General features: G+C 36.5%; 1 protein-coding gene across 2 annotated transcripts; it reads left to right on the top strand.

The window, feature by feature from the left end:
* Positions 1-62: 62 nt before the first annotated feature.
* Positions 63-26,537, top strand: LOC109051901 (transportin-1-like). Of its 2 annotated transcripts, XM_042724272.1 has the most exons (24): positions 63-452; positions 2,128-2,203; positions 3,053-3,202; positions 3,690-3,796; positions 9,641-9,774; positions 11,052-11,133; positions 11,326-11,448; positions 11,813-11,931; positions 12,089-12,149; positions 15,067-15,235; positions 15,352-15,504; positions 16,225-16,450; positions 16,582-16,753; positions 17,154-17,240; positions 17,681-17,788; positions 17,943-18,101; positions 18,627-18,714; positions 18,824-18,922; positions 19,011-19,106; positions 21,303-21,378; positions 22,411-22,510; positions 22,597-22,671; positions 22,775-22,901; positions 23,878-26,537. In XM_042724272.1, the coding sequence occupies exons 1-23, from the start codon at positions 348-350 to the stop codon at positions 22,880-22,882; spliced, it is 2,673 nt and encodes an 890-aa protein (XP_042580206.1). In that variant the 5' UTR covers positions 63-347; the 3' UTR covers positions 22,883-22,901; positions 23,878-26,537. The 2 variants fall into 2 exon arrangements, 1 of the variants encoding a protein (XP_042580206.1); XR_006154855.1 differs by lacking the exons at positions 21,303-21,378; positions 22,775-22,901; positions 23,878-26,537 and having other exon boundaries at positions 64-452.

The following is a 26,537-nucleotide window of genomic DNA, read 5'->3' as shown; positions in this document are numbered from 1 at the left end:
GTCACATGTAAGGTTTTCTCCACCCAGCCAGCGATAGGACAGGCGCTAGGACCGGCGGGCAGTGCAGCGCAGAGGCTTATCGCTGTCGATGTGCGGTGATCCGGACCAGACCAAGTCCATGTATGTAAGATAGCCTAGCGTCACCAGCAACACAACGCCCGCGAAACACGCTCATTTTCACACGGGTCTATCCACAGTAAACTCTCGCAGAGGCGTCTTCCTCATCTTTCGCTCGATAACAGCTGGTCTTAAAGCTGAAGGTCAAGGTGGAGGCCGTTATTTGATGTGAAAGGGTGTAGATCTGTGCGCCTACACAGAGAGAGAGAGAGAGACTCCAGCCACACAAGATGGAGTGCCAGTGGAAACCCGACGAGCAGGGACTTCAGCAGATCTTACATCTGCTCAAGGAATCACAGTCCCCCGACACATCCACGCAACGATCCGTCCAACAAGTATCCTTTACCTTGCTGTTTAATCAGAGAGCTGAAGGGCAGTGAACAAGGGGATGGAGGAGTTTGAGGAGGAGTTGGCCTGTGATTAGCTCAAACGTTACTATGTACTTAAGATCTGAAACGCACTGGGTCGATTAGAGGATGTCTTTATGCTGTTTGTTTATATTTTATCTGTAGATTTAGGGTGGTGTCTGTATGGTGTCAATATGTATCGCTGTCTGTCATTCGGTGAGTGTTTGATTTATAGAGATAGTTCACCCGAAAACGAACATCTGTCATTATTTACTCACCCTCATGTTATTCCAAACCTGTATGACTTCGTTTGGACATAAATGAAGATATCTTGAGAAACATCTTAGTGTCCGTACAATGGATGTCAACTGGAGTCAATACCGTTTGGGTAACATTATTCTTCAAAATATCTATATCAGAAAGAACGTCATACAGGATTGCAACGACATGAGGGTGAGTAAATGATGATAGAATTGTGATTTTTGAATGAACTGTCGCTTTAAGCTTTAGATCAGATAGCGGGTCCAGCTGTTGTGTGTCAACTGCCTACAGCACACACAGTCTCTGAGATTATTTATAAACAATCATCTGATCTAATGAACGTTATGCTTGTGTGCAAAATCTAGACTAGACAGCATTTCTGGGCATTGCAGGCGTGTTTGAAATACTTGATATTGAAATGTTGGGTAAAGGCTGCTCACTATGTTATGAGACGCAGATTATGATTAGACAGACCTCCAGCTGCAGAGGTGCGAGTATTGTTATCATGGTGTTTCTGGCACATAATCAGATGCAGCTCAGACAAAGACATCTGACATTCGCGATGTTTCAGTCCTTATTCCACTAAGGGGAGAGTAAATTGTGTCAGTGGGTATGACGCCCCCTTAATCTAGCAAATTATGCATTGTTTTATGTCCATCATAAACAGCTGCATGTGAAAGGAGCAGATGAGAAAATGCAACACGTTTATTCTAAAAACCTAACATGTTAGTTCCAAACCGGTATGATTTTCTTTCTTTTGTAGAGATTTGTGGGTGAAGATGTGCCAGTGGCTACTAAAAGTAACATCTCCAACAATCAAATACTTTAACTCTTAAGAAAATGTGAATAATGTGCTTAAAAATAAAACTTCGGAATGAGACTGCTTGTTATTAAATAGTTTCTTGTACATGTCCTTTATATTTGTATTTTATTTGCAAATAAATCATTCACTTACTCCTCAGTGACTCAATGTACCTCTTCTCTTGCTTTTTTTGTAAGACCGTATTTCTGTGGCCCGAAGTTAGTTCTTCTGTTTGCTTTCTACAAAATTCTTTCAAAAGCAGATTTATTGAATTATTTTTAATTTTGTTAGATTTAGACATAGTAGTTTTTGGTTAATAGTGTAGTGAATTACCTTATGTCCCAAGTGAATTTTTTCCAATCCAATAAAACCATTTTCATATTTACTTTACTGGATGTTAAATTATATTCACACATCATTTGTGTATTATACCATTGGCGAATGAGACCTGAATGGCTCATATATTCAGGAGTTCTCTGATGTAATCGTCCATCTACTGTAAACATCAAGTGGTTTGTCCATTAAGTACGTGCGCAGATGCACATTTCCCCTGCTCTCTGTCTCTGCGGTCTGTATGCCTTTTCTTAATGTGCACCACAGAAACTTGAGCAGCTCAATCAATACCCGGACTTCAACAACTACCTGATATTTGTGCTCACAAAGCTAAAGACCGAAGGTAAGATGTGCATGTTGCCATTAATTGATTGTATTACACTTGATTTAGAATTTTAATTTGAGATGTGGCTCATTCAGAATTATTATGGTTATGTGATTTGTTCATTAGGGATATCTGGGGTCACTTTAATTAAAAAAACTTTGAGTGTGTGATAGTGTTAGTGAATATAACACCTTTAATAACACCTTTAATTTGGATGTAGTTGCTTGTTGTCGGTCTGCATTGTGGTTCATTGCAGTTTATGAGGTTTGCCATGACAGTTTTGTGTAGTATGTTAAGAGAAAATTGTATATTCCACTTACTAGAAGAAATGGATCAGATATGAGGGGAGGGAGTTGAGGGGAGCAGAAGGTAGTGTTTAGTCTCAGTTGTGTTTTCTGTAGCCAGTGGCTGTATAGCTGCTGTGACTTCAGGTCAGTGGTAATCTGTCAAGTGCGCTGGGAGCTTAGCTGCACTGACCTTATGAATCTGTGTCCTCGGTCAAGCCCCAGTTCACATAACGTGTTGGGCTGTAGATTTATTTATTTGTATTTTTTTTGATTTGTATTTTATTTTCTAGCAAATTTTTAAAACAACATATTTTTTTGGAATTGACAAGATTGTTGTCATATTACATAATTTCATCATATTTAAGGTTGTATTATTTTATGATATTTTTGTATAAGTGTGGCATTTTAAATAATTTTGTATTTGTAGTCTAATTGTACTTGCATTCTTGTCGTATTTACAGTGTAGCTATTTCTGTTTATCCCTCTGGTTGTTTGATTCTTTCTTTCTTTCCTTTAATGCTGTGTCTTGTGCCCAGGGCTTTATTTTCTACCCAAGCTTTTCATCCTTCCTTTCTCTTAGATGAGCCCACTCGGTCTCTCAGTGGTCTCATTTTGAAGAACAACGTTAAGGCCCATTACCAGAACTTCCCAAATGGTGTTTCTGACTTCATCAAAAATGAGTGCCTGCAAAACATTGGAGACTCCTCACCGCTCATTAGAGCCACAGTGGGTGAGTATGGACCGACAATGCATTTCCTGTCTGGCTCAGAGCCACAGCTTTTGCGATCTTGACAAACAATATAATGCCTTTGGGGTCTGTGTCTAGCTTTGTGTTGTTGCTTTCGATGTAAGATCATTTATTGACTCTCTGTTCCAGAACACAGTGTGTTCTTTTAAATTAGCCTTTTGTGATTGTGATTAGACTGTAATGAGGAATGCAGTGCTCTGTTTCTGTGGTTACTAGGCATCTCACAAAACACAGCATATATATATCATTTCTCATCTTTTTGCTTATTTGGTTTGAAATTTTTATTTAATTGAATGAGTATTTTCCCACACAGTGATGAATATAGTGAAAATCTGAGTATAGTTTGTCCACATATTATGATGTTTTGATAGAATATGATATCAAATTTGCATAACTTATATGCTTATATGAACTGCAGTATAGGCTGGTCTGAATGGTGCATTATTGTGCATATGTTTGTGTTCCTCAGGTATTCTGATCACAACTATAGCCTCTAAAGGGGAGTTACAGAACTGGCCGGAGCTTCTACCTAAACTTTGTTTACTGCTGGACTCAGAGGACTATAATACGTGTGAAGTAAGACACACACACACACACACACACACACACACACACACACACACACACACACTTTCTAATGTCCTTTCTCTCCTCTCTCATGTTTCTTCTCATCAGTCTCGCATTATCTCATGTTTCACGCTCTTTGTCCCTCTAAGTGGAGCTGTGAGATGATGCATGTTGCTGACTCATTGTCTAAAACTGTAGTGTTGTTCTAGTTCAAAGCTTCATCATCTGAGCCCTTGGCATTACTATTGAGGTTTGGTCATATATGTGTGTTGCAACATACCTCCACAGGGAAGTTACTCTGCTTGTCATAATGTATTAGGAATTTACATCATCAAAGTGTGCTCATCGTACTGTCAGACTGTTTTTTTTTTATATTCATTGTTGATTTAGTTGGGTTGTTATTTTTCTGGATGTTTGGTTTAATGTTTTGCTGAAGATTGTTTCATGTAATATCTTAATTTGGATGATTTGTTTAATCAACGTAAAATATTTGTAAAGTAATTACAAATCTTGGATCAAAATTGGACTCTTTATTTTTATAAAACTTGTAGGTGTATTCACAACAGCTGACGCGCTGATGTCCCCTGTACAGCACAGCCTTATTAAACGGTTACTGCAATAATTTTCAAAAGTAAGTGGTCAGTAAGATTGACTGATTGATTGATTTTAAGAAATTTGCACTTTTTTATTCAGCAAGGAAAAATTACAAGATCAAAAGTAACAGTAAAAACATTTAGTGAAATTACCAAGATTTCTATTTCAAATAGATGCTGTTCTTTTTTACTTTCTATTCATCAGATTTACTTTTATTAAATTTGCTAAAATGTAAATAAGTTCTGTGAGCACGTAAATGCTTATACAAGCTAAAACACTGATTTGTCCTTTTATAATTAGGTAATAATATTGATAGTTCTGACATAGTGTGGATGAGAATGCACCTTATATCCTATATTTTGCACTGCTAAAATGCTGTATTGACCAGTCAGAAGCTACAACTGGATCAATCGGTTTCATAAATTTGGAATAACAATATATGCATCATTCAGTCTAGTAATGTGGGCAAAGGCAACAAGTCCTTAAAATAGCCATTTCATTTCAGAGTGCTTTGTAGTCACTCAAGGCTGTCCAGTGTTAGTATATTAAAAGTGTCTATCTTTGAACAATTATGTGTTTACTCTGAAAATAAATGGTTCCACTTAAAGAAGACCACCTAAATATACAAATATATATAAAAAGATGTGCTATATATATATATATATATATATATATATATATATATATATATATATATATATATATATATATATATATATATATATATATATATATATATATATAAAATATCATCCTTAAAGGGATAGTTCACCCAAAAATTCTGTCATTAATTACTCACCCTCATGATGTTCCAAATCCGTAATACCTTTGTTAATTTTCAGAACACAAATTAAGATATTTTTGATGAAATCCATAAATTTTTGACCCTCCATAGACAGCAATGTAACTTAAATGTTCCCAGGCCCAGAAACGCAGTAAGGACATCGCAAATAGTAAATGTCCAAAAAACTTTAAACAACAATTCTACTAATTCTACTAAAATACTTTTTGTGTTTAAAGAAAACAAAAATAACTACTTTATTCAACAATTCTTCTCCTCCTCCTCTGTTACCGTCTTCCGCCAATAATGAGAATACCACAACGAAGGTCTTACGGGTTTGGAACGACATGAGGGTGAGTAATTAATAATAGAATTTTTGGATGAACTAACCCTTTAATATTATTATTATTTTTTATATGTATATTTGGAGACAAGTTTCACACCCTACTGTCATTATCTACACAGTAACATTAGCATCCATATGGATAAATCTGTTTTGCTGATGTAAACATGTAAAACTCCTTGAGCCCTGAGCATCTGGACTCAAGGCTAAGAAGGTCAATTCTTGGTTTGGATCAGTACATATACCTGTGGACACACAAACCTAGCTCTGCTTTGATGTTACAAGTTAGGTTTGCATTTTGGAGGTTTGGCTGGTAAAATAAGGAGCTGATTTGTAAACTTTGTGTGGCTATAAGGTCTAAAACTTCCTAGACAGTGTATTTTAGCAGACATACAGGGCCGTGAACCCTGGTTAACACACTAACACACGTCATCTTGAGATGTTACTTTTATGTATCTTTTATTTAGTAGTTGAGTAAATACTGTCTCATCTCAGAGTGCATGCAGTACAATGCTCTGCCCTCTGTGACTGCGAGACTCTTGAGCAGGCTTGTTAACACAGATTGAGGTCAGTTATTTTCTACTGTGGAGATCAGATGTGATCACAACTGTTCATAGACACGTCTAGAGATGGTGCACACTTTCAGACTATCGTGTCCTCTTCAGAAGTGCCCATTGAAAATGTGAAAAGTGAATGTGACCAGTTTAAACTTGCAAATTAAGCTTTATGATTTTGAAATGTTATGACATAAAAAGAGGAATAGATATGTAAAATTCTGCACTATTTTTTTTTAGGTTGCTAAACAAATGTAAGTAAATTAGTGCCGTTTACTGTAAACTGTAATTTCCCCATAAAGGAGGATGTTCCAAATACCAAGATACAATGAAATTGTTTAAAATTTTCTCAGTTCAGATTGTAATTTGATCACATAATTTATGTAAAAATAATTCAGATTAGGAAACCCTTCAGAATAGTTTCACGTCTGAGTCCCATAGTGTCCCATAGTGAACTACTGTTCAAAAATTGGTGTCAGTAAGATATATATTTTTAACTTTTTTTATAATTATTATTTTATTTTATTTGTAACTTTAATTTGAACTTTCTGTTCATGGTGGAATCCTAAAAAATGGTTTCCAAAAAATATATAATTAAATAATAAAAAAAAGTTTACACTATTAGTGTTTTTACAGTATTTTGAAATGAATAAATACAGATTTGGTGAGCATAAGAAACCTCTTTCAAAAACTAAATGTATTTAATTTTTAAAAAAATTACCCAACCTCCACCACCCCCCCCTCCCGTTAGAACTTTTTGCCTAGATTTTACCTCATTACTGTATTACAAATAATTTTTCTTATTTTTTATGTGTCAAATTACATGCATATTACATTTCCTGGGGTGTGTGTGGAATGTCACACCCTCTTGCGTGTAGTGATTGGCAAATCCTCAGACAGCATGTGGTCTGACTACGTAGAATATGCGTCTATAATTAGTAGGGTGTATGCACCTGAAAAATGCAGTTACATCAAAGTTACTTATGAGGAAACTCTCACACACCCACACTGTCTTTAAATGGCATGCTGAGTAAGAGAATCATAAGTCAGTCCTCTACAGCCATGAATGCTCACCTCTAGCTCAACTGTTTGTAGCATGCTGAGCGCCAGGCCAGAGTCATTACCAGGGGAAGGAGATGAACCACTCATAGATAAATGATTAGGAGAAATGTTAAGGTCCTAATATGATCACAGTAGGAATGAAATTCTGCCATAGTAGTTAATTTACACTAGAATGTGCATTAATTGTATATGTCTTTATTTTAATGTTTAGTTTAAAAAAATAATAATAATCCCACTTTTAAAATTGTATTGCTTATTTAAAATATATTATTGACCATTTAGATAAACACTTTTGGATATTTCATTCTTTGTCTTTTCAAGTTCAAGCAGATGTGCTTGTATGCCTATTACCTACATAGAAAATACATTAACAAGGAGCATTAGCAAGATTGAACTGACTTGGCTTAAAGGAACTTTGAAAAAGGTAATGAGTTTAATTCTGAAGACACATAAGTGGAAATATAAGCAGCAGACAACCTAGCTCTGTGTGTGTGTGTGTGTGTGTGTGTGTGTGTGTGTGTGTGTGTGTGTGTAAAGGAGAAAGCATTCATCCACCGCTGTGATCCTCTGGTTTGGTTGTGGTATGTGGGTCATCATATTGCTATATGAAGTCTGAAGAAGTTGAGAGACATTTCCAGAATGTCAGGGATGACTCTTTTAGCTTGGGTGTAGAGTGGTTTTCCTCCCTGTAATGAGTTTAATTTGCAGGGATGACGTATTGTATCTTATTTATATGTTTAAGATGTTCCTGAACTTTGAATCATAGTTAATTGCCTTAAAGTGGCCACAGCCCACACTGGCAGATATATGAGCACACTGGTGCGGTAGTGCATATGAAAGTGATGGTAATTACTAATGTGTTTGTTGTACAGCTGGTCCGACCAAAGGCCATTGTTTGTTGTTAAAGATTTTTATTTTTTCTAAATGGTTGCTTTTAAATGAAATTGTAATCATGCAATTAATTTCAATATTTAATGAAATCCTAGACAATATCTCAGCATCTCTATACAGTGACAAAGATACAATATACATACACACATAATAAAAAAAATAAACAATGTGTGTGAGTGTGTGTGTGTGTGTGTGTGCAACAATTGTATATATATATATATATATATATATATATATATATATATATATGTGTGTGTGTGTGTGTGTGTGTGTCTGTATATACGCTAGATAGATAGATAGATAGATAGATAGATAGATAGATTAGCAGTTGTTATAGTCTGTGGTGTTTTGACTGGAGGCTTCCTCTGTTATTTTCTCTGAGCTCTCTAGCTCAAAATGTGCCATCTCCAACCAAGTACAAGCTGACAGTGGAGACAGTTGCCATAGCGACAGCCGAGCCAGACAGCTCGTTGCCATGGCACCGTTTGTGCTCGTGACCTGATTAGATTCCTTACAGGTGGAATGTCTGTAAGATGAGGAGGAAGCTTAATGTGTTGGGTGGGTCCCTCTGCTGCAGGGTCTGGCTTTGGCATTGTTCTCCATCAGATTCTTTTGGTGATGTTTTGTGGCAGTGAATTCTATATTTTCATTACATTTACATTTATTTAGTTAGCACTAGCAATTCTAGATTTCAAATATTGTCCAGAAAAGTTTTATTTATTATTGTAGTTTTTAAAGGGGTCATATGATGTGATTTCTATTTTTAATTTTCTTTAGTGTGTTATGTAGTTATTTGTACATGTATACAATCTGCAGAGTTTCAAAGCTCAAAGTCTCCTGCAGATCGGTCTAAAATGCCTCATTCAAACACGCCCCCACATGTCTACATCATGATGTGGAAATATTTGCGTAATGCTGCCCAAATGTCCATGCAAAGAAAGAAAGTTGTTGTTGATGCAGCCATTTCAGGGAGATGCTGTGTGTTTCTGTGCCAAAGCAAAAGCTCTTTATTTGGCCTTCCGAAAGTAGATGCAATGAGGAATCGTTGGTTAAGATTTATTTACAACAGAACAAGACAACTCAGATGTTCAAATTTGTGCAACGCATTTTATGGGCGACAGTTTTGTGAACCTAGGAGAGTAGCCTACAAGGCTGGCTGTGCAAAGGCTATTTAAAAAAATAGGGTAAATTCTGACTTTGCTATGATTAGGCATGGGCCGGTATGAGAATATTATCACATCATCTCTGCCATAGCTTCCCCTACGGTATTTCCCATGTTCTGCTTGACTGCTTCCCTTAAATTAACCTACAGCTGTTTTTATCTGACTGCTTTGCATTAAATCTGCATGTCACCTGCAGTGTACACAGTCCATGAGCCAGCTGTTAGCTTGAGGCAATGCCAAAAGTGTTCTACTTTATTTTTTCAGCAGCTCTGGCTGCACGTCAAGCCAAAAATAGAATTGGACTGAAGGCCTCAGTGTCACTGTGTGACAGTTACGACTGGTTAGGTCAGTTTGATTGATTTGTTATGGAAGTGTTCTAGATTAAAAATGTGAGGTTGTTCAGTGAGAAGGGGAAATATGTATGATCTGTCTGTGTTACATTCCTGATGTGTTTTGTCTTTTAAGGGGGCTTTTGGAGCTCTGCAGAAGATCTGTGAGGACTCTGCTGAGATCCTGGACAGTGATATGCTGGACCGACCACTCAATGTGATGATCCCTAAGTTTCTGCAGTTCTTCAAGCACAGTAGCCCCAAGATCAGGTAAGATAAACCTGCGTTCCTTAATGGAGCACAAATGTTTGAAACAAAGATATCAGATAGGGGTGGGCGATATGACCAAAATCTTATATCACTTTATGAGTAATTTTATTTCACTTAAATGATATATATCATGATATAGTTATTTCTGATAAGGTTTTTATGATATCAACATTTTTGATACCATAGAAATTTCATAATTCTTGTCACCAGTGTCAGTATCACAAAAAAGAGTACTATCTTAAATGGAAAAAATAAGTTCAATAAAGACAAGTAAAGATTCAGTGATTAAATAAGAATAAGAAACAAATTATAAGCAATATGACAAAAAGTTACATAAGTGATTTAGTTGAGCAGTGAAAAATTGTAACATGTAAGTCAGACAGCAGGAAGTATTAAACTGCTGTCACTTTAAGAGCTGCACGGATCCAATATACTGTTAAACATGTTTTCTTTCTCAGCTTTTTGCTTTGACTTATGACCTTAATTACTGTGTTTATGAGGATACATGTAAAAACTGGCATTTTTACACACAAGTGTGTGTATTTAACTGTCTATTTAACCGCTTGAGGCCTACAAAGTGGCAAAAATAACTCGGTTCAGTACTCCCACACTCCCACCGCCTCCCTGACAGCACTCAGAAACAGTCTCTCAGACAGCACACGCATATAGCGAAATGAGTTCTCTTTCACTGCTGATTGCATTTCAATAGCTTAAAAACACTTGATTTAAACAGCAATGCTTAAAAACATGTGGAAACGTTTTCATGAACATGTAGACAGGAACATCACGTAAGCATATTCTCTATAGTGAACCACTATAGAGACGAAAGTCTAAAATATCTATCAGTTGACAAATTCCTACCGGTCAATCATGCCTACTAGAATATGACCCACCCCTAATATGAGATTTTCACTTTGTTTTCCAATTGTGTGTGTTTTATCTTTTTTGGTCAATGAATCGCACTCCAAATACAAGTGTAGGGAGATGGAGAGAGAGTTTGTGACCATAACTGCACTAAATGAACCAACACTGATTCCAACACTGTGTCTTGGTTTTGTCGATCTCCTCCAACATGATTTTGTGTGGCAGTGCTGTGCTGTTGTTGACTTTTTCTGTTTTAGGATGAGTGGCGATGCAAAACCACCAGCTTCTGTGGTCTATACAGTTTTTAGTCAATGCCAGTATATAGTGACCACCCACTACTGGGTAGATTACTACTTGCTGAGCAGTTGTTCAGACTTGTTTGATATATGTATGGTGCTTGTTGTCTGTTGTAGGTCTCATGCCATTGCCTGTGTGAACCAGTTCATCATCAGCAGAACACAGGCCCTGATGTTGCACATAGATCCTTTCATTGAGGTACCATCTAAAAACCGGCCCCCTTAATAGGATATGTTCACCCAAAAATGAAAAACCTGTTATGATTTACTTACCCTCATTATTGTAGATCCCAGAATTGTGATGCCAGTTTAAAGAAAGTTGTGTTGTCGTTTATTTCAAGAAATGAAAATATTTTATTTTTAAATGTATGTAAATGTGTTTGTGCCACAGAACCTGTTTGCACTGGCAGGTGATGAGGAGCCTGAAGTGAGGAAGAATGTGTGCAGAGCTTTAGTCATGCTCTTGGAAGTCAGATTAGACCGTCTCCTTCCTCACATGCACAACATCATTGAGGTTAGATCACGCCTTCTGCAACCCCTAATGTAACTAAACACTATTACATGATTGCTGAAAGTAAGAACCTTGTTCTTGTCTTCTGTAACTTAGTAAATGTTTTTTGCTAAATGTGGTCAGATCACAGAGAGGCAAAGTGAAGCAACAGCAGCCTCTTGTGGACTTTCTTTAATTAGTTTGGTAAAAGTAGACTCAGTGAGCCTTCATGAAACAAGCCAAATTAATTTGTGCATAAAAGTATTATGTTCCATTCAAGGTATTTTTTTTTTTTGTTTGTTTGTGAAAATTACTTTTTGAACAATTTGCACAAACATACGCTCTGTTCATGTTTCATGAATAAGGCTTGATGTTTTTATGCTTTCAGTACATGTTGCAGAGGACTCAAGATCAGGATGAAAATGTCGCTCTGGAGGCCTGTGAATTTTGGCTCACACTTGCCGAGCAGCCTGTGTGTAAGGAGGTTCTGTGTGGACACCTGCCTAAGTGAGCATGTGCAAACACACAGTGTCCTTTTGATTAAAAGAAAAAACCATCAACTCTTGTAGATGCATTTAATTATAATACAGTTCAGCAACAGGACAAAGCTGCTATTTGATTATGATCAGGATCAGTAATGATTTTTTTTTTTTTTTTGTCACAGATTGATACCCGTTCTTGTGAATGGAATGAAGTACTCTGAGATTGACATAATCCTGTTGAAGGTCAGTTGCTCTATAATATGTTTTCATATGCCACCCTAAACATAAACAATAAAAAAGAAAAAACATACTAAATAACAACTGTGATTTGAGTTCATACACACAGCAAACATGTGATTTGGTTACAGTGCTCAACCGCATTTAAAAAACCCATATTGTCAATTTGTTTACATTTGTCATATGCAAATTAATAGCTTTTTATTTTCCATATCTCAGCCTGTCTTTTAGAGAGTTATAAAGTACCTATTTACATTACATTTACATTAAGTCATTTAGCAGACGCTTTTATCAAAAGCGACTTACAAATGAGGACAATGGAAGCAACCAAAATCAACAAAAGAGCAATGATATACAAGTGCTATGACAAGTCTCAGTTAGCTTAATGCAGTACACATAGCAAGTGTTTTTTAAATTATATAATAAATAAAAAAAACAGATAGAATAGAAAAAGATTAGAGCAAGCTAGTGTTAGAGGTCTTTTTTGCTTTTGTTAACTGTATAATAAATGAAAAGAAAACAGATAGAATACAAAAAGATTAGAAAGCTAGTTAGTGTTTTTTTTTTTTTTTAAGAAAACAAGCAGCAAATGAATAGAGTGCAAGTCTAAAAGGGACAAGTGTTTTTTTTTTTTTTTAAAGAATAGAATTAGAATAGAGCGTGCTAGAGTTAGAGGGTCAAATAAAGATGGAAGAGATGTGTTTTTAGCTAATTCTTGAAGATGGCTAAGGACTCGCTGCTGAGTTGGGCAGGTCATTCCACCAGGAGGGAACATTTAAAGGGTCATGAAACCCCCTGTTTCAGCACGGGTTAGTACACACCACAGTTTTAAAAAAGGCTAAAAAAGTGTGCGTGGTGCGCAGCGGCGGAGGAGGAGGAGGTGGAAGAAGAGGGGAGACAGACAGTTTCATTTCACTCCTATCGAGTTAAAAACACAAATAAATGCACAGACATTTGCACTCTGCATCGAAAACATATATATGAACGCACTGTTGCACCTCTGAGAAGGCTTATTCTGTGGTGTTTATATGAGCCTTTTGACGGAAAAATGGTTATGCTCACCAAGTGAATGAATCATGTTTGTGCTCGAACTCTTATTACAGAACAAAAACAAACACTCTTCTTCAATCCATGAATGTTTCTCTCAGTTGATGTGTGAGATGTCATGTCACAGTATGAAACGTCTGTCATAGCGAATCAACACATGCGGTTGTGAATAATTAAGCGAAGCGTCTTCTCATAGGATAAGAACATGCAGTCTCATGAATAATTTAATAGACACCGACGCGTCATCTATGTACTATAGTCCACTGCCAAGTCACAAATTGTGACGTCAACACAATGTAGATTTTAAACCCAGAAGATGAAAATAGCGCAAAAAAGCTTAAAATTAACCAGTTTTCTCCAACAGTTAAAATTATCGGATGCTAACATTGTCTTCTATGAGGTGCAACATAAACACCTCTGCTAAAATCTCAGAAAAAGTAGTCTGGGGTTTCATGACCCTTTAATTAAAAAGTCGTAAAAGTGACTTTGTGCTTCTTTGGCATGGCACAATCAAGCGACGTTCACTTGCTCTCCTTCTAATAACTTCATTAATAACTGCATTAGAATGCTATCAAAGACTCAAGCCTCCGTTACCAGTTTAAAATGACGTTTTGGTACTAGCAAAAGAGGCATTGGATGAGATGCGGAAGAAATAGTCCTACTCACAATAGCGATTTAAGTACAAAAACCGGACGAATCCCTTTAAATAAATCATCGGATCGATGTCTTGAGGTGTGGTAACCATAGTATAAGCGGAATAATTGACTCCTTAGATTTTTCTAATAATTCAACGGCCCATCGTCAATTATTCCTTACTTATATTAGGCATAGCCTGCCCTATAGCATGGTGTATTTGAATTTGTTTTGTTAATAAAAGTTCTATGTTTTATATAGGCCAAAAATGAGTTTGATGTTGTATTTTATTGTTGCATTCAAGCAATTGAAGCCGAACTGCCGCTAATTCGAAAATGCGCACAGCGCTTTTAAGCTATTTAAAAGAGAGGAAAGCAGGAAAAGAGGGAAGATTCAAACGAACTAAAAATTAACAAGTGCTTTACGCCGAATTGCCACTATTTGAAAGTGAATGTAAAATGCACATGCCACTTTTACAAGCTATTTAAAAGCGAAGAAAAGCGAGAAAAAGAGGGAACGCCCCTGCCCCCACAGTGATACCGGTATTACCGGTGTTGTCACACGTCGATTAACCGGTGGGAAAATTTCCTCACCGTCACAAACCTACTCCAAGGTTTCTGGCTGTTTTTGAAGGAGTTATGATTGTTGTGCCTAACTGGATAATGAAATTGTGATGAAACGATGGGTTTGATAGAACCACAAGCAGTTCTGTCTTGGCAAGGTTGACTTGAAGGTTATGGTCCTTCATCCAGCAAGACATGTCTGTTAGACAAGCTGAGATGCGAGCAGCTATCTTCGGATCATGAGGATGGAATAAGAGGTAGAGTTGAGTGTCATCAGCATAGCAGTGATATGAAAAGCCATGTCTCTGAATGACAGAACCTAATGATGCCATGTAGACAGAGATGAGAAGTGGTCCAAGAATGGAGCCCTGAGGCACCCCAGTAGTTAGATGTTGCGACTTGGACACCTCGCCTCTCCGAGATGATTAGAAAGGATGATTTTGGAGATTTTGGAGCCTCAGAGAGTGAATAGATTTACCTATTTGGCAAAATAAATACAGAAAGCATTATTTTAAGAATACATTAGTATTTTAGATTTATTTTGAAAGAATGTGATGCAGAAAAAGATGGCAGAAGAACTAACTAATTATAGATTTATGCCAAACAAGTTTTGAACACAGTTGTAAGCTTGTCCAAAAAAAAAAAAAAAAAGAAAAACTTAATATGTTAATGATTTCCAGGGTGATGTTGAGGAGGATGAAGCAATCCCGGACAATGAGCAGGACATTCGCCCCAGGTTCCATCGCTCACGCACTGTGGCCCAACAACACGAAGGGGGAGACTCCATTGAGGAAGAGGATGATGAAGATGATTTGGATGATGATGAAACCATCTCAGATTGGAACTTGAGTAAGAAACAGTGTTTAAAAATGACACAGACTCAGCCAAGTCCTTGACTTCTTTAAAATGGACATACAATGAGACATTTGCTGTTGTCTTCATAATTTTTTTCTGTTGTGTTTTAGGGAAATGTTCTGCAGCTGCACTAGATGTCCTGGCGAATGTTTTCAGAGATGATTTGCTTTTGCATATTCTTCCTTTACTGAAAGAACTACTGTTCCATCCGGAGTGGCTTATTAAAGAGTCTGGCATACTTGTACTGGGAGCCATTGCTGAAGGTATTCAAACATTTCCCATGAATGCATTATATAATTCATTCATTGCATAAGCATTAGGATTCAAAATGGGAAACTTGGATATACCTACACTACTGTTCAAACGTTAGCAGTTTTTGTATATGAAGTTCATAACAGTATTTACTGAAAACAGAAATGTGGTAACATAATTTTCCTCAATAAAACAATAACAAGAGTTTGATAAAAATTTGATATAATGTTTATGCACCAAAAGCGAAATGAAACAGTGCTACTCATTTGAAGCGGGACACACAGACCGTTTATCCGCTCAGGTCAAAGTTTAAATGGCAGTGTAGTGCGAGCTTCACTAGAGCAGATGCATCAGAGATTGTCTTAATCAAAGATGGGTAGTGTTTGTCATGTTCTGACCATGAAGAGTAGTTAAAAACCACAATACATGGCCTGGTTTCTGTAACTTTCACTTGGGAGCAAAAATCTGCCTTAAACTTGAAAGAAATAAAAATGTGACATTTATCGTGACAATTATTAATATCAACTGATATGAAAAAAAAAATCATGATAATTTTATTTTATAGTTTTTTATTATGCATTACTATAGTTATTTACTATACCAGTAAAAAAAACTGTAATTACAAGCAGTTGACACACCAAGTTTTAGTTACTTAGAATAATAATCTTAATAAATAAGGTGTTTTTTAATTGTTATTTTTTTAATGAAAAGTATTTTCTTCTTTGCTTTAGGCTGTATGCAGGGGATGATCCCCTACTTGCCAGAGTTGATTCCTCATTTGGTACAGTGTCTGTCTGATAAGAAGGCACTTGTTCGATCCATCACTTGCTGGACTCTAAGCCGCTACGCACACTGGGTTGTTAGCCAGCCCCCCGACATCTACCTCAAACCGCTCATGACTGAACTGCTCAAAAGGATACTTGACAGCAACAAGCGTGTGCAAGAGGCCGCCTGCAGGTGAGTATGCGTCGCACTATTTACGTGTATGCATGTCATCTAGTTTAAAGAACATTGTGTTACCTGAGGTGTCTTTTTAGCTTCTGACTTTTAACTCTTTAAGTCTCTGACTCTCACTTTTCATCCCACAGTGCCTTTGCTACCCTGGAAGAGGAGGCTTGCACTGAACTGGTGCCGTACCTTGCTTATATTTTGGACACGTTGGTTTTTGCTTTCGGTAAATACCAGCACAAGAACCTTCTCATCCTCTATGACGCCATTGGGACTCTGGCTGACTCTGTGGGCCACCATCTCAACAAACCAGTAATTGCACAGTCAAATGCACACAAACACTTTGTGTATCAGGCACATATCTTTATGTTACAATAAAGGTAGTATGTTACATGCAAACAAACACTGGACTGCCATACAGCATTCTAACTGATGTTAAACCTCATGGAATCTAACAATATTTATCGTAAAGACAAAAAAAATAGCTCTCTATCTCACACACACACAAATATTTGGTTTGGTAATCGATTTTATGATTGACCTATTTGACCTATTTGTAACTGATTAAACTAATTGCAAAATAAATGGTAACATAATTCTAATTCTAAATCCAACGTTTTTCTTTGTCTGCCATGTTGGAATTTTTAGTAACTGATTGTGTATTTCTAATGAACACATGTATGACTACTGTACGTGTGTGCTCTGTGTGCAGGAATATATTGAGATGCTGATGCCTCCATTGATTCAAAAATGGAACCAGCTGAAGGATGAAGATAAAGACCTCTTTCCCTTACTGGAGGTAGTTATTTTACACTTTTATATAAAGTACCGGTCAAAAAAGTAGGGATTTTTTTTTTTTTTTTTTTTTTTTTGAAGAAAATTAATACTTTTTGCCAGCAAGGACACTTTAAATCAGCCAAAAGTGACAGTAAACACATTTTTACACATTGTTACAAAACAATATATTTCAAATAAATGCTGTTCTTTTCAACTTTCTGTTCATCAAAGAGTTCTGAAAAAATATATCCAGTGTAAAAAAAAAAACAAAAAAATTCTTACTGAACCCAAACTTTTGAACAATAATAAATGTGTGCACAAATAAATAGTAGAGAAAAAACCTATTTCCGCAGAAGTCACAGGAATTATTAGCAGTGTTCTGAATCCAGCATGTCAATGTGTGTACCTGATTATGATTTCAAAAAGATCTTCATCATAATTCTATGTTCATTCCTCTTTTAGTGTCTCTCATCTGTGGCCACGGCCCTGCAGAGCGGCTTCCTGCCATACTGTGAACCTGTCTACCAACGCTGTGTCAACCTGGTCCAGAAAACACTCGCCCAGGCCGTGGTGAGAAGCCACACAATTACCCACACACACACACACCCTCATCTCTCTGTAATACTGTCAGAAAATACTTAAAAAATACCAGAATTAGAATCTAAACACAGATGGTTTTATCTATCATAGTGAATATCACATGATCACTTTCTCTGTATCACAGCTCCACCAGACTCAGCCTGAGTTTTATGAAGCTCCTGATAAAGATTTCATGATTGTGGCTCTGGATCTGCTCAGCGGGTTAGCAGAGGGTCTTGGAGGGAACATTGAACAGCTAGTTGCCCGTAGCAACATTCTCACTCTCATGTACGAGTGCATGCAGGTAACTATAGTGCATTGTTGCACCAAGGCATGACATATTTAACCCAATATAATAAAAAAAGTTATATTTTAATGTAATCTATTTAATATTTTAATGTAATAAATTTCTGAATGTTCAGCAGCCATTACTTCAGTTTTCAGTGTCACATGATCCTTCAGAAATCTTTCTAATATGCTGATTTGCTGCTCAAGAAACATTTCTTATTATTATCAGTGTTGAAAACACTTTTGGGTCTGTATCATTGTATGTTTGTGTCAACGAATGCCACAGTGAGTACTAGCAGCAGCTGTTTGCCACTGTATCTAGGTAACAACTGAGGTGGAGAAGACAACACCTTCTCTGTATAAATGTATTTGTCCCTCTGGATTTACCATTTAATCTTTACATGCACAGAACCGCATTTGCATTTGCCTGCTACAGAGAGATGCAAATAATGCAAACCCCAAATACAATTTATTTGTGAACAAGCAGCTGTGAGAAGTATAATGCGACAGTGCTAATCTTTTGAAGATTGTATCTTCTCAGGATAAAATGCCAGAGGTTCGCCAGAGTTCTTTTGCTCTGTTGGGAGATCTGACCAAAGCCTGCTTCCAGCATGTCAAACCTTGCATCGGTATGCAGTTAAACACACTCGCTGACACTTTCTCAGTTTAATCAATCTCTGTTGACCTTCAGGCACTTAAACTTTTGTTTGTTTGTTTGTGCTAATCTCTCCTCTCTAGCTAACCTCATGCCTATCCTAGGCACAAACTTGAACCCAGAGTTGATATCCGTCTGCAACAATGCAACATGGGCCATTGGAGAAATATCCATTCAAATGGGTGGGAGTTTCATCATCATCTTCAGTTAGGAATTTCACTCATTTCATCATACCTTCAAGGTTAACACGTTACTTGTCTCTCTGCTCAGGTTCTGAGATGCAGCCATATGTACCGATGGTTTTACAGCAGCTTGTGGAGATCATAAACAGACCCAACACACCCAAGACACTGCTGGAGAATACAGGTACCATCTGAGGGGTGCTAGACCAGGCTGACCCCTCACAAGAGGTTTCCACCCTATCCTTTTCCCAAACTGTCCCGATCCCCATTCCACAGTGCTTATTAATCTCCATTCAAACTCCAGGAAGTGGACCTTACAAGGTTTGATAAAGGTTTTTGGATACTTGTGCACAGTATTCTGGGTAACAGGGTAATGAATAAGAGAAGGGGCAATTTCATGCTCATTTTTTCTATATAAAAAGTCAGTTCCCTCAGCATATCTTGTCTTTAAATATGAATATAACAGACCTTGTAACAGTCCAGCCGTGGTACTGACTGAAGTGGATTAATAAAACAGTGAGTTCCATGTTAGCGAGTTGTTCACCGTAATGAGGTTACAAGCATCAGTCAGTAAGATATTATAAACAATGCCGAATGTAAACCAACCTTGAGAGGAATATTAAGACCTGATGTCTTTGATTTGAACATTTTTACATGAAGATTTGAACCTTAAATAGTCTTTTTTTTCCATTTAATTCAGAGAAAAAGTCTAAACTCAGATCTTAATCTGTTTTGTGGTGTTTAGATGAATGTATAGCACCTGTACCTCGCAAATTATTTCCCAGTTACACTCCACTCTGATTGGACTGCTCAAATTAAAGTTCTAGCCTGAGCCATAATGGCTGCCGACATTGATTTTTTTATATTTTTTTTTTATATTTTAATGAGGTTGAAGTGTAATGCTCATAACATACTCCCACAGAAACAAGGGTACTTGTAGATGTGTTCCTGTTTGTCGATTTATTTCTGTTGTTTTATTTACTTTTTCAATGTGAATGCATATCTGCCAATAGATGTTGAATGTTGTTTAGTTAAGGACGGCTAACGTTTGATGCAGGATTGCTGATGTCTTGATTATTTATGTTGCAAAGACTAAGTCCTTTTAAAATTTAGAAGCAAGCATGTAGCATAGGCAAATCCATACTGACCATTTTAAGTCAGTTTTAAGTTTAAGTCTATTAACACGCTACTGTTCAAAAGATTGGATTAAGTTAATAAGTTAAGTATTAATTAATACTTTTATTCACCAAGAATATATTCAACTGATCAAATGTAAATGTAATGTAATGTTTTTTTACAATATCTTTTACACCTAAGAATGTAAATATGTATCACGTTCCTACAAAAATATTAAGCACCACTTAAGTTTTCAACATTGATGATGATAATAAGACATTGATTTGCTAAAAAAAAAGGCTTGCCATCACAGGAATAAATTACATTTTAAAATAGAAAACTATATTGTAATAATGTTTAACAATATTACTGTTTTGTACTGTATTTTTGATCAAATATAGCATAAGAGACTTCTTGCAATATCTTGCACACCTCAAACATTTGAACAGTAGTGTATTTCTTCTTTATGGTGCAGGTTTTACATCATTTCTGTTATGATGTCGAGTATTTGATCATCTATTTAATTGCTAATTAATATAACAAAGGTGAACAGTGCTTAACTGTGTTTCAGACTCTTTGAATCAGCTCATCCTGCACTGAACTGCCTTCTCTAATGAGCCAATCATCTGCTTTCTGCATGTCTCATTGGACTGTTCATAAATGCCTGTCTTTAATGAGAATGTTGCATAGTTTTGTGTCTCTTAAACTTAGGTCTCCCTCCTCTGTGCCTCTTAAGATCCCGGTGGAATCTAGTCCTCTCCATGTAGTTCGCTTGGCATTTCTTAATGAATCAAAAGAGACCGAAAGAAAGACAAGACTTTTCTGTTCTACTGAAGAAATTTTTGTGAGTTTAAGGGAGAAAATCTTAGAAAACAAGAATGTTTTCTGTAGTCTTCAATCTGTAATACAGGGATTTGGGGGAAAGGAGTATGCACTATTCATATTATGGTCACATGCAAACGCTAGATGAATTTGGTGAACATTTCTCTGTAACTCTGAGCAGTGTTTTCTAAGACTCCTCCCTTAAACGAGATCTATGTTTTTTTTAGTGTCATATTTTACATTTGACCCTGTAGTCTGGGGCTGTGAAGAGCACTTGTGAAATCTTGTGTTTATTCTCATACACAGATTCTGTTGAGTTCTGTTTCTGAGTTGTCTGTTTGTTTGTTTGTTTGTTTGTTTCTTTTTGTTTTCTCCTCCCCCCTCATTCGCTCATGTCTTGGTTGGCGTTTGGTGCTGTATAACCGTGATTGCGTTACCTTAGCAATAACAATTGGTCGTCTTGGTTACGTTTGTCCTCAAGAGGTGGCACCCATGCTACAGCAGTTTATAAGACCCTGGTGTGTATTATTCAATCTTTTATTTCATTCATTTCCTCTTCCTGTCTATCTTCTGGCTTTTCTCCCTATGGTTCTCTCTCTTTCTTTCTTTCTCTCACTCGCTCAGTCTCTCTCCAAACCTTGTCCCAGTGTTCTTGAAAAGGCTCCTGCTTTTCTTCACACTTCACACTAGTATAGAAACATCCAGAATTTTGCAAACAAAGCATAAATTTCACTAGCATAATATTTAGATTTTCTTGTGGAAAAAGACCAGGCCTGTTCAAGACATTTGAGAGAAGGTATCCCTCTCTTTCGCTCTACCTTTCTCTCTGTTCTGTATGATTCAGTCTAAATCATTGCCAACCATGTGACTAACCCTGTCCCTCTAGGTCTTGTCGTTTAATTTGCCTCAGTAGCACCTTCATGTATTCTCAATTGATTTATTTCAGTTTTCACTTCTGTTTTCGTCTTTTATTGTTGCTATCTAACTACTAATTGAGTGCATGGGGTAATATCAAAAGCTTGCTGGTTTCAGGAAATGGAAGTGCTAGTTAAATGGATAAAATGAAGAGAAATGGAAAAGCGTTTCTCCTCCCCATTAGATGCGGAGTCTTTTAGCAGCATGATTCTATCCCAGAATGCCTGCCCCAAAATTTGCACTAGTTTAACAGAATACATGGTGCTATATAGACATTGTATTTGTCTTATAAAGAATTCGTAGTAGGTTGATTTACTACAAAAAGCAGCTAAAGATTACTGAAGAAGGTAGATTGCATATGATTAAGAACCAATAATATTAACAATAAAAAAGATTAGTATGGAATTGTCAGCAACAAACTGAACTACTTTTCGGTTTCAACCAAAGAATGTTTTATTTATATAGAAGAGACAAATTTGTGTTTCTCAATTGACCAATCTCTGTGATTTAAAACGTTTGCTAGTCTCAAGGTGCTCTGAGGTGGTAGTCATGATATTGTGTTGATTATGTGTTTATCCACATGCAAACTAACCGCACAGGCTTGTTATTTGAAAACTGGCTCTTCCCTTCACTAGGTGTACCTCTCTTCGCAATATAAGAGACAATGAAGAAAAAGACTCTGCGTTTAGAGGAATCTGCACCATGATCACAGTCAACCCTGGTGGTGTGGTGCAGGTACGACACGTTATTCTCACTGATGTCTCTCTGAGTGCTTCGACAATTGAAAACGACCCTCTTTGTTCTCTTTACCGTTCTTGTAGGACTTTATATTTTTCTGTGATGCTGTAGCATCCTGGATGAACCCAAAAGATGATCTTCAAGAAATGTTCTACAAGGTAGAGCGCTGTATAAAATATTTTCTGCAAATCTGGGAGTTGGGAAAGCCTTCAAGATGATTATGGATGCATGCTTCATACTCAAGTGTGTGTTCCCTATTAGATCTTGCATGGGTTTAAGAACCAGGTTGGAGATGAGAATTGGAGACACTTTTCTGACCAGTTTCCTCTTCCACTCAAAGAAAGACTTGCAGCCTTTTATGGGGTGTAGATGTTACCTGATTGAAGAGGTACATTTCCTTGTGATTTTCTAAGCTAGCCAGTCTGTCATGAAGTGTATATTAATGCTTGCTAAAAATGTGTGTATTTCCTCTACTTAAAAATGTATTATATAAAAGAAAATGTGTTTTGTGCACAGTAACATCGTTCAGAGGTTTGTGACCAGCAATTACTAATTTACATTAGTAATTTGGTTTCATGAACAAACTTGGCTAACAGTTGGATAATGTTATAATAGTAATAGTAACACTTTTTTGTTGTTTAAATTGGATTCATAAATGAACCATCAGTGATCATTATTATAATATGTTACTGATATTTACAACTGCCGTTCTAAAGTTTGGGATCAGTAAGATTCTTAACATTTTTAAATTTATTTATTTTTTTATGGAGTCTCTTATGCTCATCAAGGCTGTATTTATTTGATCAAAAAACAAAAACAAAAAAACAACAAACAAACAGGAAAAACAATAATATTGTGAAATACTATTGCAGTTTCTAATATTGATTTCCCGTTTTAATATACTTTAAAAAATAATTTATTTCTGTGAGGCAGCACTGAATTTTCATCAGCCATTACTCTAGTCTTCAGTGTCACATGATCCTTCAGAAATCATTCTAATATGCTGATTTATTAGCACTGTTAAAACCGTTTTGCTGCTTAATATTTTTTTAGAACCTGTGATACTTTTTTCTTTGATTCTTTGATGAATAAAAAGTTAAAAAGAACGGCATTTATTCAAAATAGAAATCTTTTCTTTTTATATTTCTTATATTTTAAGGTATACTAAAATAGAAAATTGCAATAATTTTTAACAAAATTATAACTTTTTTTTGTGTGTGTGTTCAAATAGCCTTGATTAAAAAAAAACTTAAGAAACATAAAAAATCGTACTGATCCCAAACTTTTGAATGGCAGTGTGTTTACTACTGATACTGTACATGTAAAATCATTCTAATCTGATCTCTTTCTCTCTTGTTCTGCAGCTTATTCACTATGGGAGAGGATGGGAACCTCTGATACCCAGGGCATATATTGCCCTTTACCTGGGGGGAAGGGTGGTCTAGCAGGGGTGGGAGCCATACAGCCCACTGGACCCCTGTAGACGGGGTGGGAGGGAAGTGTTAGCTGAGGCGCTAGTCGACGACACCTCGCCAAGCCAAACCAAAATAGGGAAGAAAGCTTTTTCATCATGTCATAACAATCAACCATGAGGGCAAAAAACAAAATACATCATTAGCGTTCATTCACCAGGGCACTTAATGTAACGGGACATCCAGGGGTTAAAAAAAAACTGACACGAAGATATGTGTAAACTCTGTAGTGTTGCACTCCTGACATAGGAAAGTGCCTGGAGACAAGCTCTGAAAGCTTCTAAAACACAGGTTTTGTTTATTTTCTGGACTATCATTTAGAGGGGTGGGGGTGACTTAAATCTCAATTTGGACGCAAAGCATAAGTCCTATGCATGGGGTGATGTAGGGTATAGCTCGACTGCATGAAAGTGTGCAGACCGTGTTTTGTGTGCCAGCTATGCACAGCAGTAGACGGTAAACATTTAAAGACAGTAAATGCTAAAAACGTACCATATTTTAGGGGCTCTGTCTAAAAGGTAAGACAGGATAACTCTAGAAATGTAAGTCCTCTCATATCATTGATAGTGAAGGGTTTTCATCTGTGAAGATGAGGGAGTAAAAACCTGAATGACTGCATCATTTTCTTTTTTACTTTTTCTTCCTAAATTCATCTTGGTAAATTAAGTTAGCATGCACAAAGCAAGAGAGAAGACTCCATATTAACAGTGAAGATGTCTGAAACATCTGAACTATTGCTCTGTACGAGGCTTTAATGTTCCTCAGTCTCACTTTCTGATTTCCAGCGTGCTTGACATGGATCCAAACGAGTGAACCCTAAACACACATTTTGTTCATTTTTGAGACATCGACAATTTCTTTTTGCTTCGTTTGCTCAGAGCATGATTTTGAAGATGCTTGTGATATCTTTTTTTGACCGATCGGGTTAATCTGGATGTTTAGTTGTTTGATTTTGTGCATGTTGGTGGCCCAATGAGCAATCTTTTTTTCTAGCACCCCTTATACAGACTAGTTTTAGTAATGCGATTTTTCCACACATACACAATAAGTGACATGTTTTCCATCCACATATTGCTTTTGTGACTTGTTTTATTTAATTTCGTTACCTCCTGCATGAAGTGTAAAAAAACGTCCCGTGTTGTGTATAATCCTGGACAGTTCAGTGCTCGTGGAGGCAGTATTTGTGTCCCTCATGTGAATAGTAGCAAGCCTTAAAATGCCTGAATGTATCCCAGAGTGTGAGGATTTAGGTATTAAAAACTTTGCGCTTCAGAATTGCTATCTCAGACAGACCAGACTGATCTTCATACTCATCTGGAAGCCAGTGAAATGGTTCTTTCAAGTGTAAGTTATGGATTCAAACCGAAGCAGAGGAGAGGTGAAACCTTTAAGGCTGTAAGAAGATTTTTAAATCTGAACACCACGGGATACTGTCAGGTGTTTGTGAGTCTGTGTTGTGCTGGTGTTATTTCTGCAAGATATTTTTATTTTTTCTTAGTCTGTCTGTCACATTCCAGCTGTTTTACATTTGTAACCAATAAGAGAGGTCAGAGGCTGTTCTGACTGAAAGAAGTGTAAAGAACAAAGAAAGAAACCAGATGTAGGCAGATATTATGAATGTTAAGTGTGTCGTTTTACACTTGTGAATGCTGCTATGTGTTGTAATTTTCTACTTGAATATTTTATGTTGTAGAGACCTCAGGAGGCATGTTTACTGTTTTTTTTCTTTGCCGTTTATATTTTTTATTTTTTTATGTATGCCTTTCTCCGCTGTTCAGGCTCCCATGTTTCATAATAATAATAATAGAGCAGTTCACTGTAATCCATTCGGCTGTTGGTGAATATCCTTTCTAACAGGCATATTTTTGGCACTATGTCTCATCGTAAAAGAATGTAAAACTTTTTTTGTTTTAATTCGAGGAGATATCCGATAGTAGACACTCAAATAGAATACTTCATGTGGGGATTAAATGGAAGTAAATAGCCCTTATGTATGTGAACATTCATTATTTATGAAATATAAATGCAGTCTATACTGTAACGCCTTGAAGTTAAACTTGAGTTTTTTGGGGGTGGGGGTATAAATAAGGCCATGAGACTTGGAGATTGCACAGTAATGAATCTAATGGTTTTACTTTTTAAATGGTTTTACTTTTTTGTCTTGTTTTCTTTTTGTGAAGTACAAAATGTCAAAAATCTAAACGTTGTGTCCCCACCCCAGACTGCACCAACTGCTGTATAGTTCTGTGTGGAAATTAAGAAAATGTAATAATGAAGTCAAACTTTGCTCAAAAGCTCCCTTTTCTGGTCCGAGAGCAATTTAATTTATAGTGATTTTCTTCGACTTTTATTTTATAATCTGATTTTGAAGAAAGATTAAAATACAGAAAGTAATCATTTTTAGGGGCCACCAAATATTTTGGATCATGCAAAGAATATATATTGTACTGTAGAAATTTTGTAATGATATTTGTATGACATTGTTATGGACGTGAGTTTGTTTCACTGCTTGGATCTGTGCATTGGTAAGAATAAACACTTTTCAAAAATCA

Source organism: Cyprinus carpio, chromosome B5 (assembly GCF_018340385.1).
Source record: "Cyprinus carpio isolate SPL01 chromosome B5, ASM1834038v1, whole genome shotgun sequence".
NCBI lineage: Eukaryota > Metazoa > Chordata > Actinopteri > Cypriniformes > Cyprinidae > Cyprinus > Cyprinus carpio.
The sequence above is the reverse complement of the archived record's forward strand: the minus strand, read 5'-3'. Positions and strand labels throughout refer to the sequence as shown.

Excerpts from the sequence above, each read along its gene's own strand:
- LOC109051901 (XM_042724272.1), top strand. The coding sequence starts at position 348 with ATGGAGTGCCAGTGGAAACCCGACGAGCAGGGACTTCAGCAGATCTTA. Across the intron at positions 15,236-15,351 it reads CATCTCAGATTGGAACTTGA|GGAAATGTTCTGCAGCTGCA; the intron begins GTAAGAAACAGT and ends GTTGTGTTTTAG. Across the intron at positions 16,754-17,153 it reads GCCACCATCTCAACAAACCA|GAATATATTGAGATGCTGAT; the intron begins GTAATTGCACAG and ends CTCTGTGTGCAG.